At 45.2% G+C, this 13,239-nt stretch overlaps 1 protein-coding gene across 4 annotated transcripts in view; it reads left to right on the forward strand.

The window, feature by feature from the left end:
* The window catches only part of LOC137439072 (uncharacterized), a 68,159-nt gene that overhangs the window by 31,073 nt on the left and 23,847 nt on the right, over positions 1-13,239 (forward strand). For all 4 annotated transcript variants that reach the window (XM_068134745.2, XM_068134744.2, XM_068134742.2 and 1 more), the window contains exons 2-5: positions 182-2,090; positions 4,289-4,442; positions 10,715-10,808; positions 12,376-12,458. In XM_068134745.2, the coding sequence (XP_067990846.2) occupies positions 220-2,090; positions 4,289-4,442; positions 10,715-10,808; positions 12,376-12,458 (2,202 nt within the window). In that variant the 5' untranslated portion in view covers positions 182-219. The remainder of the gene's footprint in view (positions 1-181; positions 2,091-4,288; positions 4,443-10,714; positions 10,809-12,375; positions 12,459-13,239) is intronic.

Consider the following 13,239-nt stretch of genomic DNA (forward strand, 5'->3'; position numbering starts at 1 on the left):
ACCCAAAATGCCTTTGGATGAATCCTTTCCTGAAAATCTGAATGGTCTATGACTCGATCATCAAAGTAAATGCAAGTCCGTGTTTAATTCAGGCTACAACTCACTAACGCCACCCCCTCTTCCCTTGAACTTGCATGTCTGTGATGTCTTTTTACATGTTGTTATTCTGTTATTCTTTCAGACCGAACTCTGAACATCGTCACAGCCATTCTTTGAGCAATGGCAGAGAATGAAGCGTCTGCTCATGGAATATGCAAGGGCAACAGTTTTGCTTGCTCGACAGCCCATAAAAAGAGAACCGATTTTCCACTGGAGAATCAGATTACACTTGCATGTGAACAACTTGGTGGTGAAGCAGGATGGAGAGATAGCAAGGTAGTTGAATCTGCTACGGATGCAGTATTGGCATTTCCTGAGGGTACGGGAGCAGAGATTACAGGTGGGGAGTGTGTGAAAGATGTAGAGCATGCTGATGCCTTTAGCGCCACTTGTGCAGAGGTTGCTGTTGCCGAGGAGGGGGATGTAGAGGGTGCGGGAGCAGAGGTTACAGGTGGGGAGTGTGTGAAAGATGTAGAGCATGCTGATGCCTTTAGGGCCACTTGTGCAGAGGTTGCTGTTGCCGAGGAGGGGGATGTAGAGGGTGCGGGAGCAGAGGCTACAGGTGGGGAGTGTGTGAAAGATGTAGAGCATGCTGATGCCTTTAGGGCCACTTGTGCAGAGGTTGCTGTTGCCGAGGAGGGGGATGTAGAGGGTGCGGGAGCAGAGGTTACAGGTGGGGAGTGTGTGAAAGACGTAGAGCATGCTGATGCTTTTAGGGCCACTTGTGCAGAGGTTGCTGTTGCCGAGGAGGGGGATGTAGAGGGTGCGGGAGCAGAGATTACAGGTGGGGAGTGTGTGAAAGATGTAGAGCATGCTGATGCTTTTAGGGCCACTTGTGCAGAGGTTGCTGTTGCTGAGGAGGGGGATGTAGAGGGTGCGGGAGCAGAGATTACAGGTGGGGAGTGTGTGAAAGATGTAGAGCATGCTGATGCCTTTAGGGCCACTTGTGCAGAGGTTGCTGTTGCCGAGGAGGGGGATGTAGAGGGTGCGGGAGCAGAGGCTACAGGTGGGGAGTGTGTGAAAGATGTAGAGCATGCTGATGCTTTTAGGGCCACTTGTGCAGAGGTTGCTGTTGCCGAGGAGGGGGATGTAGAGGGTGCGGGAGCAGAGATTACAGGTGGGGAGTGTGTGAAAGATGTAGAGCATGCTGATGCTTTTAGGGCCACTTGTGCAGAGGTTGCTGTTGCCGAGGAGGGGGATGTAGAGGGTGCGGGAGCAGAGGTTACAGGTGGGGAGTGTGTGAAAGATGTAGACCATGCTGATGCTTTTAGGGCCACTTGTGCAGAGGTTGCTGTTGCTGAGGAGGGGGATGTAGAGGGTGCGGGAGCAGAGGTTACAGGTGGGGAGTGTGTGAAAGATGTAGACCATGCTGATGCTTTTAGGGCCACTTGTGCAGAGGTTGCTGTTGCTGAGGAGGGGGATGTAGAGGGTGCGGGAGCAGAGATTACAGGTGGGGAGTGTGTGAAAGATGTAGAGCAAGCTGATGCCTTTAGGGCCACTTGTGCAGAGGTTGCTGTTGCTGAGGAGGGGGATGTAGAGGGAGTGGGCACCAAAGACACAGAGGGCAAGAGCATCAGGGTTGCGGGCGCAGAAGATGCTGGCACAGTGGACGAAGTGGAATCTGGAAAAGTCGAGGATGACATTGAGAATCTGCTCGTTATGGTGCAAAGTATTGAAAAAGACACCAGTTGTGAAGTTAGGAAAGAAGTGAGTTCTGATATACTGTGGATAAAGAATGCACTTGATGGGATTGACTCTAAGATCGTTGCAGGCTCTTTGGAAAGCTTATTGGAAGATTATGGGAATGAGAGCATGAGTCAAGGGGATACTGAGGAAATAGGCAAAACATTGTGCAGTGATGAAGACTTTGATAATGAAGAATTGCTAGTATTAGAACCTCTGGGCGATTCCTTCAAAGAATGTGAGGCTACGAGGGCAGTTTTGGAAACCTCGAGCAAATACAATGTGAGCTCCGAGAGCAGTGACTCGAGGTGAGTTGTTTTATCTCATTCTTTTTTGCATTTTCTTCTTTCTCAGAACTTTCTTTCTATAGATATATATCAGAACATATCAGACTCCTCTCTGGCCTTGCCCCCCAGCTCTCTCTGGGCTCTGTCCCCCAAATATTCCTACAGGTCGCACAAGATCTGCCTGCAACCCTCTTATGGTTAAACTGCCAAAATCAAGACTCTCTGCTCACCTTCACTCCTCTTTTCTCCCACCTCTGGAACAAACTCCCTCACTCTCTTCAATCCCACTCCACCCTCCAGGTCTTTAAAACAGCTGTTCACCACCATCTCTTGTCTTCCCCCATCCAAAACCTTGATCTTTTCTACCCCCGCTAATTTCACCCCAAATCCACTTTTTTGAAATACCAACTTCTGTCCTGGAAGTCCTTGGTGTCCTTGTGTTTTATACTTCTCCCACCCCCCCCCCCCCTTCCCACGCCTCCTCCCCCCAAGCCCTCTCCTTCCCACACATCTCCCTGCCCTCAAATGTTGTGTTTGTGTGCTTCCCCTTCTCTCCCCATCTTGTCTTCCGCTCCCTCTTTTTATATATCTTGTTTGTCTGGTTGATTTGTTTGTGAAATAAATGTTAGCTCTTTCACGAGCCTCGATTCAGTATACAAAAAAAAAAAAAAGGAGCGGGAGAAAAGAGGGGGGAGAGAGAGGGAAGTACAACAACAGTAGGGAACAGGGACATCTGTGGAAGAGAGAGGGCTGGGGCAGGTTACATGCGATAAACAAGATTGACACTGCAGGGGCTAAGGAAAGAAAACGGGGAATTTGAAGGAGGTGCGTTTGGGGTGGAAAATATCAAGGTTTTGGATGTGGGAAGATAAGAGAATGGTGGTGAACAGTTGTTTTGAAAACCTGGAGGGAGGAGTGGGATTGGAGAGTGTGGGAGTTTGTTCCAGAAGCGGGGGAAAAAAGAGGAATGAAAGAGTGAAGTTTGTTCCCCCTTCCCTTCTCGTCCCCTTCCCCTTCCCCCATCCTCCTCCCTCCCTCTTCTCTCCCCTTCCCCTTTCTCCATACCCCTCCTCTTCCCCTTCCCCTCCCCTATCCTCCCTCTCCTCTCCCTCTCCCCGTCCCCCTCTTCCCCTTTGTATACATAGTCGAGGCCTGTGGAAGAGCTAGTAATAGTACACTGAACGGATCAGGATGCAATAGGACAAGATGAACAGCAGATAGAGGGGGGAAACACCAACGGCAGAGCTGAAGGCCAAGACAGGGGGAGGCGGACAAAAAATGGGTGTGCAGAGGAATGGGGGGAAGAGGCAGGAGAGTATGCATGGGATGGACAAGATGGATACAGAAATAATCTATCAGGAAGGAATACTGGAAATTTGGAAGGAGGGATTGTGGAGAGGTTTGGGGGTAAATGAGGGTAGAATGGTTTTTGGATTGGGGATGATCTGAGATGGTAGTGAACAGCCGTCTTGAAGATCTGGAGGGAAGAATGAGATTGTGGAAGTTTGTTCCACATGTGGGGGAAAAGAGGAACAAATGAGTGATGTGGGCAGTGATTCTGGATTTGGGTAGTTTCACCAGAAGCGGATTGATGGTGCACTGCGTGAGCCCTGCCTGGGGTAGGAGAAATGAGGAGGGGGGGGGGGGGGGCAAGGTATGGAAAGAGCATTTTCGTTATTATCTACTTTTTTGACAGTTCCTCAGACGTTGCATGTTTTTGACATTGAGGTCACAGAAGGTCAACTTTTTCTTCATGTCATACTTCTATAAAAGTGATTTTATTTTATTTTATTTTATTTTTGGGGGATTGTAAATGACACAGGTTCCAATGATGGATACCTTTATTGGGCTAGGGTTGGTAGGAGCCAAAGTTGCACAGCTCCAAAGGTGGAAGGGTCACCCCGAGACTCCAAATGGCATTGACCCAATATCTCTGGATCTCATGACCCGCTTGTGCTAAAACCTGCACAGGTGTGTTTGGAGCCTAAAACACCCTTGCCTGCCAAATTACAGCAACATTGGATATGGGGTGTTGACCACTGGTCCACTTGTCCTGGACTTCCCCAAGTTGGAATACATATACAGTATTATTTATTTATTATCAATGATTAATGAAATGTGTAAAATACTAAATGTGTGCGTGCCTGTGCACTTTCTGAAATAAAACTTCCCAGAGTTCTGTTGTGAATTAGTAGAACACAAATTGTTTCTTTTGGCAGTGATGACTGGACAAGTTCCTCTGATTCCTTTGACTTCACAGAGAAGGTTGAAGTTGGCCAAATCGAGGGGCAATTGCCAAAGACAGCAACGAAAAAGAATGTGGGCTTGACACAGAGCATTGGTGATCAATGGCTTTGTGACATGGGCCTTAAGGTAATGTTTTACAAATAGAACACAAGAGGATGAAATGTGCATCGAGATTATCATCTTCCAGTTAAGAGGAGAGGAATAACTTGTTGATAAATGCAAGTGCTCACTGTTCCAGTTTCATTGCAAGTGCACGAGGTTTTTCTGAACATCTTCAAAAGCTAAGAATACCATACCAGATCTGTCTAGTGTAACTTATTGTTAATCGTGAATCGTTTCTAATGTCTTCATGGAAAAAACGAACTTTGTTTTATTGTGTCTACTTGGAGTTTTTATGTATTTATTTTAATAGAGTCAAGGCTCGTGTAAGAGCTAACACATCAAACACGAAATCGTGCATGGACACAAAACTTACAATAAAGGGAGCGGGAGACGAGAAGGGGAGAGAGACAAAAGCACACAATCACAACAACGGCAGAGAACAGGGACGTCGGTAGATCTGTGGAAGAGAGAGGGCTGGGGGAGGAGAGAGGGGTACACGGTATAAAACACATGAACACTACTAGGAATTTCAGGAAAGAAGTTGGAGATTGAAAGAGGTGGGTTTGGGGTGTTTTAATGGGGGTAGCGTGGGTGGGGGAGGGGAAGCTGCGAGGAGAGAAGGAAATTATTAGGCAAAAAATTTTTTTTATGCCTCCGCCAACAAAGTCGCCGGAGGCATTATGTTTTCGGGTTGTCCGTGCGTCCGCCCGTACGGGCTAAACCTCGTTTTTCTCAGCAACCATATGTCCGATTGAGACGAAACCTTCACGGTAGGAGTGACACCCATGCAGAATGTTTTTATGATAATTGTGACGTCATAGGTCACGTGGTATGGCAGCCATCTTGGATTAAAAGCAAATAATGAAAAAATATTTCTCGGAAACCGCTGCATGGAAACATTTTAAACTTGGCACATTGTCAAGTACTCCCAATGGGGAACAAAAGCATGATAATGATGACCTCATAGATGAAGTGGTTTCCCAGCCAAAAATGTTTTAATCAAATTCCTTATTCTAAAAATCTGAAATTGCATGCACATTATTATATTTCAATACAAATGGGTCATATCTATGACCCATTTGTATTGAAATATAAAATTTTATGACATAGGTCACATGGTTTGGCAGCCATATTGGATTGAAGGAAAATAATAAATAATTATATCTCTGAAACCGCTCACCCTATCGATGCAAAATTTTACAAATATCTGACAGCACTGTTGCATATAGTTTGAAAATGATGATGTCATAGGTCACGTCGTTTGGTAGCCATCTTGTATAGAAAAACAAACCTTATCGATCAACAGAAACATGATACCCTACCCATACATCTGCAGAGTGATGGCATCTACCCATTGTGGAACTATGTGGAGGCATATTGGTGACAGTCGCATTGTTCTGGGTTTTTTTGTATTTAGGACTTTAAACAAAGGGTAAGAGGATTGGGGGAAGTAGGGGGTGAAAAAAAAACAAAGAAAAAAAGCTATACAACGAAAGAACGAACGTAAATAAACAAAAAATTGACAAGGAGACGGGGAAGCCTCGAGGGAACCAGGCCCCAAACGCGGCGCAAACAAAAGTTTGTACGATTGAAAAAACCAGATCCAACTAGAAACGCACAGTAAACACATACACAGTTAAATAAACAGTAGAAATTTGACAAAAACACGATCGGGAATTTTTTTTTTTAATCTTTGATGACATGGAGGTCTCGGACAGACACTACCTCGCCGGAGGAACCAGAGGCGGAAGTCCAATCGGAGTTTGCGTTTGATTAAGCTGCATACTCGTGAGTCAGAGGTCTTAATCCTTACACCTCATCTCCTCTCCGGCATTTCTTCCTCCACCCACCTCTCCTCACTCGATATGTATTATTTTACGATTCTTAACTTTCTTTCTTCTTTCTCACTTGCAGAACGCGGATTGCTTACTTTCAAGTCTGATTTTAGTTTTACTGGTACCTCTAGTTTAGAGATTGTCCAATGGCATTTCATTCAGTATCTAATGCCAGCAAACGAGATGGAGATTCACAGTGATTCTTGTCCGAAAGCAGATGCGATTGATATGAGCAGCATTAGCTGCACATATGCTTCGGCTGTAGACGCTGTAGACATTTTCCCTTGTGCATGCAATTGCCGTTTTATTTTTTGCTACTTTTTATAATCGTGCTGTCGGAATTAGGTCTGTAGACCATCACACGCACAAATCAGTGGAGAGCATACCTCTGCCAGTTAAACAGTTTACGTTTTGTATCGCAGAGTAGACCAGAAAAACACAATACAGAATCACATTTAATCAAAATCATCCGTCCACAACTTTTTGAGATGTCCTGCTATATATCATTTTTGGCCCTATCTCCCAATGGTGAAGAATCACTTAAAAATTATACTAGCCGGATCTGGATCCAGATCTTCACCAATATTAAATTGATTCTTCCTTGTCACATGCACTACCTGACAACCAAGTTTCGTCCAAATCCATCCATAACTTTTTGAGATATCCTGCTATATGTTGGTTTTAGCCTCATCTCTCAATGGTGAAGAATCACTTAAAAATTCAATACTTCTTATATCCGAATCCATATTCAGATCTTCACCAAAATCGAATCGATTGGTCCTTGTCACACACACAACCTCTCCACCAAGTTTCGTCCAAATCTGTCCACAACATTTTGAGATATCCTGATATGTATCGTTTTTGGCCCGATCTCCTGATGGTGACGAATAACTTCAAAAATTCTCGTTGCCGGGTCCGAATCCCAATCTTCCCCCAAAATATAATCATTTCGTCCTTGTCACATACGCTACCTCTCTGCCAAATTTTGTCCAAATCTGTCCTCAATTTTTTGAGATATCTTGTTCACAAACAAACAGACATACAGGGGTGTAAACATAACCTACATCCACCTTTGGTGTCGGAAGTAGTCAGATAGTTTCGTGAATATTCTATTTGTAATTCGACATAATCTTGACTTTTTTCTGCAATTTACTATGTTCCGTTTTAAGTCTCGGATTTCAGAAATTCCGTCTGTTTTCCACAATCTTATAAAAGCACTGGCTCTAAAAATGCATCACGTGTCTTGAGTAAAAAAATAAAAATAACCACCTTTAGAGGCCATTTTTCCCCGCAAAGCGGGGGTTGGCCTTTTTCGGGAACCGTGGTTGTTGTTGTTTTTCGGTCCCCTATTTGAAGCAATGTTTTACGGCCGGATGCCCTTCCTGACGCCAACCCTTTTTGCCGCCTTTAACGAAAAACCTTAACGACAAACGTGTCTTGAGTATAAACCCCAAAAGCCAGCACACCTGAATTATGAAGATTTTAACAGTAAACGGAAACAAACTTCAGAAAATCTGGAGAAACTACAGTTGGGAAAAAAAAGAAGACTGGAGGGTGATATTCAGGCACTTCAACATATTGTTTCAGTCGCCAGATCGTCCCGGTTGCCTGGTTTGAATTTGGTGAGTCGTGTCAAAACGACTGTGAGAGCACCCTAGCTCAGAGATCTCCCGTCGGATTCCGTGTCCAGAGCCTTGTTTTGTGCAGATTTTTGAAGTCCTTCAAACGAGCGAGTGCCTTGCTGATAGGCAATCACGTGGCAGATCTTAATCTTCGGCCGAGCAACTGAGCTACCTGATGCGGGTGTTTCTAGCGGCACAAGGGCCGCGACCAATTCTACCTTTAACGGGCTCCACAGAGCCACCAGACAAAACCGTCAGAGCAAACAGGATCCACCCGGAGACCAAGTCAGATTCGGAAATTGTATTTCAAGCCAAAAGGGTCGGGAATTTATCAGAAGCAATTCCCACTTACCCACTCCTGACACTCGTGCACGCAAAACATCATCGATGATCCCCTTCCCATGCCTCCTCCCCCCAAGCCCTCTCCCTCCCACAGATCTCCCGATATCCTTGCTCTACATCTTGTTCTCCCGCTCCCTTTATCATGTTTTATGTTTCAGTTTGTCTTTTTGTTATCAATGTTAGTTAGCTCTTACACGAGCCTCGATCTTGTATACAAAAAAATAATAATGTACAGGTCTTAGCGTTTGCCTTCACACATTTGCCAGTTGAGAGACAATTGGGGAAAGCACGAGACTGGCTGAACTTTGTGACAGGCCCCGCAGAGCTCGCCGCATCTCTCAACGGAGGTAGCACAGAGCTGGATGCCCCATGATACTTGAGAGTGTAAAGTTTTCACACGGCAGGGTGCCGAAAATCCACTCAAGTCTCTATTAGGAAGCTCGGTTCATCGGGCACCCACCACAAGACAGCCGTGTGAGGTTCGTGCCAACAATCCCTGGTATATTTGAGACGATCTGTCACTGTTCTCCGCTATGTCCATGCCGTCCTACTCGGCCATCTTCCGAATGCAAAGACCAAGACGATGTAACCAAGGCCCGCAGTTACTTGCAGCACGAATAACACGGGCGCTCCGTCTCGATGGTCATAATACAACCAAAAATCCCAAGCAGATGCTGGAACTAAATAGATGCCGGAACTCTGAACATACGCCACCCTGCCCTTTTATTCACTCCCCCGGGCATGCGACCTCGCCTCGAGAGCTCCTTGATCCTCAAATTCGCATGCAGAACTGGGTGTGAACTGTTTTCATATTGTGCACCAAACTTGCAATGAATACTACAAGCAATGCCTTTCTTGGCACAGCTACATGATGTACATAAGTGTTGGTTGCTCTTACAACAGCATCTTGTATCAATCAGCAGTTCTGCAGGTCCTGAGACCTTGTCAGTGATAATGGGTACAACTGAGCCAGCCTCTACTTTGTATCCATATTCCTCCATAGTTTTATTTAATTATATATATATGTATATATATTTTTTGGATACAAGATCGAGGCTCGTGTAAGAGCCAGCACATTAAACACGCATTAGCACATAAAACACAAAAAACGTAAACGGACGCATAAAACAATAAAATGAGGTGGAGACAAGATGGGGAGAGGGAGGGAAGCACACAACCACAACAGTAGAGAACAGGGACATCGGGAGATCTGTCGAAGGGCGAGGGCTGGGGGGAGGGGGGGGGTAGAGGGAGGGAAGGGGTACACGATATAAAACAAATTGACACCAATAGGAATTTCAGGAATGAAATCGGAGATTGAAAGAGGTGGATTTGGGGTGTATTCACAGGGGTAGGAAAGATCAAGGTTTTGGATGGGGGAAGATAACAGATGGTGGTGAAAAGCTGTTTTGAAGACCTGGAGGGAGGAGTGGGATTGAAGATAATGTGGGAGTTTGTTCCAGAGGCAGGGAAAAGATGAATAAAAGAGTGAAGGTGAGCAGAGAGTCTTGATTTTGGTAGTTTCACTAGAAGAGGGTTGCTGGCAGATCTTGTGCGTCCTGCAGGAATATTTGGGGGACAGAGCACAGGCAGGGCTGGGGGAGCAAGGCCGGAGATGAGTCGGTAGAAGACAGAAAGACCACCAACCTGCCTGCGGTGAGAGAGTGAAAGGCCCTCCGAATCAGCTTCATGGTGGGAGATTCCAATGATTCTGCAAGCTTCGGTTTCCACCAGCCCAGAGGGGAGAGCAGCACTCCATAAAGCTGTGGATGAAAGCTTTGTATGTGATGAGGGGCTCAGACGTGCCAAGGAAGGACTTCGCACGACGGAGGATGCCCAGTCGGCGACTGGCTTTGGAGGCCAGCTTGGAAATGTGGTTTTCCCAGGAAAGATCATGGCAGATAGTGAGACCCAAAAGCTTGAGCGACAGAACTTCTTGGAGAGGATTTTTCAGAAAGTAGATGGGAGGGTTTTCCAGATGTTCTTTTCGGAGAGACAAAGTAAGAGTGTGAGATTTGTCAGGATTGAAAGACATGTTCCACTTGTTTGATCAGTCTGTGATTTTGTCCAGGTCTGCTGAGAGTGAGGAGGCTGTAGACTGTCGATCTGAGGGTTGAGATATGGAGCGGCAAAGAGTGGAGTCATCAGCAAAGAGATAGAGAGGTTTTTCCAGAGAGTCAGAAAGATCATTCATGAATACCAAAAAAAGCACAGGGCCCAGAACACTGCCTTGGGGAACTTCAGCCTGAACAGGTAGAGGAGATGAGAGAATTCCATTCAGGGCCACACGTTTACTGCGACCAGAAAGGAAGTCTGCAAGCCATGCATAGAGATTTCCATGGATACCATAGGAGGAGAGTTTGGTGAGCAGAATATCTTCCAGTAATTAGTAACAGTTACTTAGCTTATTATTTTATATTTACCAGAAAATATGCATTTTATACCATAAATAAGAGTAATTATGAATCCCCCCCCCCCCCTCCCCTGTGTTTTTCAGGTTTGCATACCAACATCTGTACCACCACTTACTCTTCCCAAATGCTTGAACCTTCAGCCTGTTGGAGTGATCTGCTCAGTGTTCCTCCCCATTGGTGAGTTGAATTGTAGTGCTCTGAGGACTTTCAGGCTGTAACCACAAATATTACCTGTTGATGTCTTAACTGATTTTTTTTTTCAGGGTCTTGCTTGTCAACTTCAACACCTTTTTCCAAATATCTGACATGTTGATTTCATGTTGCCGAATGGTTAAGGGATGTTGGCTGGACAAACCTGGCACCTGGTTCTCATCAAGCTCTTTGTAAGAGGTGTTTTCAAGCCGAACTGACTGACTTCCTCTATGTACGCTGACAGTGTTCGGCTTTTGAAGTCTCCTTATCAATTGTTCAACCTGTGCATGCTGCTTGTGCCCTGTGGCAGTCTTGGCCCAGTTCTCTGGGTTTGTGTGGTGGGATTTTTGGAGGAGCTTGTTGCAAAGCAGAGTCAAGGCTCGTCAGAACATTGTGTACCTTCTCAGCTGAAAAAACTCAGTGTTTTGGAGCCATTGAATACTAGGGGGTTAGAGTGGGAATAGATGCGGGTCGGTTATGTACCCAAGCTTTGCTGGCAAACAGAGTTCAGTCATTCAACCTTATTGTGATATACTCTGCCTGTTTTCTCTTAGTGTAGCAGCATAGCAAACCTGTTGTGCATTTTGTGATACAAGCACCAAATTTGGCACAAATGTACATTAATATGTTGCGAACATTGTGTGGTCAGCAATGAAGACGAGAGTCTGAATTACATGTATGCAAAAGACCTTGTGAACCAGTGAAGCAAATACACGGGTAAGCATGAATTAAATCTCGGGCATGATATAATTTCCATGATGTTTACCTCTACACTCAATGGTGGAAGGAGGTAATGTTTTGATCCCAGCTTGTCTGTATGTCTGTTTGTCTGTTAGTCCACAAAATTCCAGACAAAGCTTGTAGTAGTGGTAGTTGTAGTGGTAGTGGTGATAACAGAAATTGTTATATAGAACTGAACTTATATTATTATAATTATATGCAGAAAATAACTTCATTTCTATATGCCCTGCAGTGGACAGGTTAATTGGTTTATGCACTGAAGGGGTCACCCTGGTGTGCACTGCTGTGTTCTGCCTCACTGAGTTGTTCAGGTATGATGTATCAGCACAAGCTTCCGGTCGGCCCGGAGGTGGGGGTGCGGGGCCTGTCACGGAACGTCAAAACAAACGGCCTGCCGGGGCCGCCCAAAAGTCGGGCGTGAGGGGCGCGTCCACTAATGGAACGCCTCTCGCTTCCCAGATCGATGGCCACGTGGTCAGGAGAACCTCGTCCCTTCCGGTCACACTTTGCCTATCGGCCGGCCTCGAAGACCGAAATTGTGACGGTGTCACCCGAAAAATTTGAAATTACGAAATTTGAAAAAATTTGAAAAACAAAAATTACGGAATTTCAAGTGGCCCAATATCTGAAAATGTTCGCAACATATTAATGTACATTTGTGCAAAATTTGGTGCTTGTATCACAAAATGCACAATTCTTTTGAATATTTGGGCTAAGCCGCCCCACTATCTGTAAAAATGTTAATAGATACTTTTTCCTCAACTTTCCTTTTTGTTAATTCCTTCCTTCCCCTTCATTATTTTTCCTGTAGTGGTTGTTGAGTCTCTTCCTGGCGTTCCTCCTCTGGATGAGGGCTCCATCTTGTTCACAGACAACTGCATACCCATTGCAACGGTAACACTAATTTGCAAGACTGATTAATTGTATTTTGGATGATCATTACTGAATCTCTCTTGATTAAAGTGTTCAGGAAGCTTCTGACCTAACTTGTCATATAATATATATTCTCCGCCAGTCGCTCTGTCACTCTGAAGCTCTGTCCGTCCAAGGCGGAGCTTTGCTGGCCTGACTCCACCTACAATCCTAGCCTCAAAAAATCAAATCGCCGCTATTTTGTTCGCTACTTATAGGCGTTAGGCTTCTGGTGTACGTTTGAAGACTGAACAATGTGTCTTCTATCATGAAATAAAGGTACGTCTATGTAAAGGTGGGAGGGTTTGTGGAATTTCGGTTGGGGGCGGAGGGGAGTGAGGATTTGTGGTGGGGAGGAGGGTTTTGAAGGCTTGAAGTGGGGAAGGGATAGAAGGATTTGGGCTGGGAGGGAGAGGTTGAGGACTTGAGGTTTGTGAGGAGGGGTTGAGGGCTTGGGGTTTGTGAGGAAGGGTTGAGGCGTTTGGGTATTTAATACATTGATATATCCCCAAGTCCATCTTCACGATGGAAAACCTTATTTGCAATCGATAACTTGGGAGACACTAACTTTATAATAACTTATCAGAACGGAAGCAGACAATATCTCCAAAGCATGAAACTAAAATATGGAAAAACTCATTTTCCATATACATGTCGTTGCAAGTATGACTCAGGTGTGAAGGTGTTGGCAGATCATTCTTCCTGCTCTAAACTTTTGGACTGTGTAAAATATATATATATATACCTGGTTTGATCTTGGGGT

Source organism: Myxine glutinosa, chromosome 13, assembly GCF_964187855.1.
Source record: "Myxine glutinosa chromosome 13, kmMyxGlut1.1, whole genome shotgun sequence".
Classification (NCBI taxonomy): Eukaryota; Metazoa; Chordata; class Myxini; order Myxiniformes; family Myxinidae; genus Myxine; species Myxine glutinosa.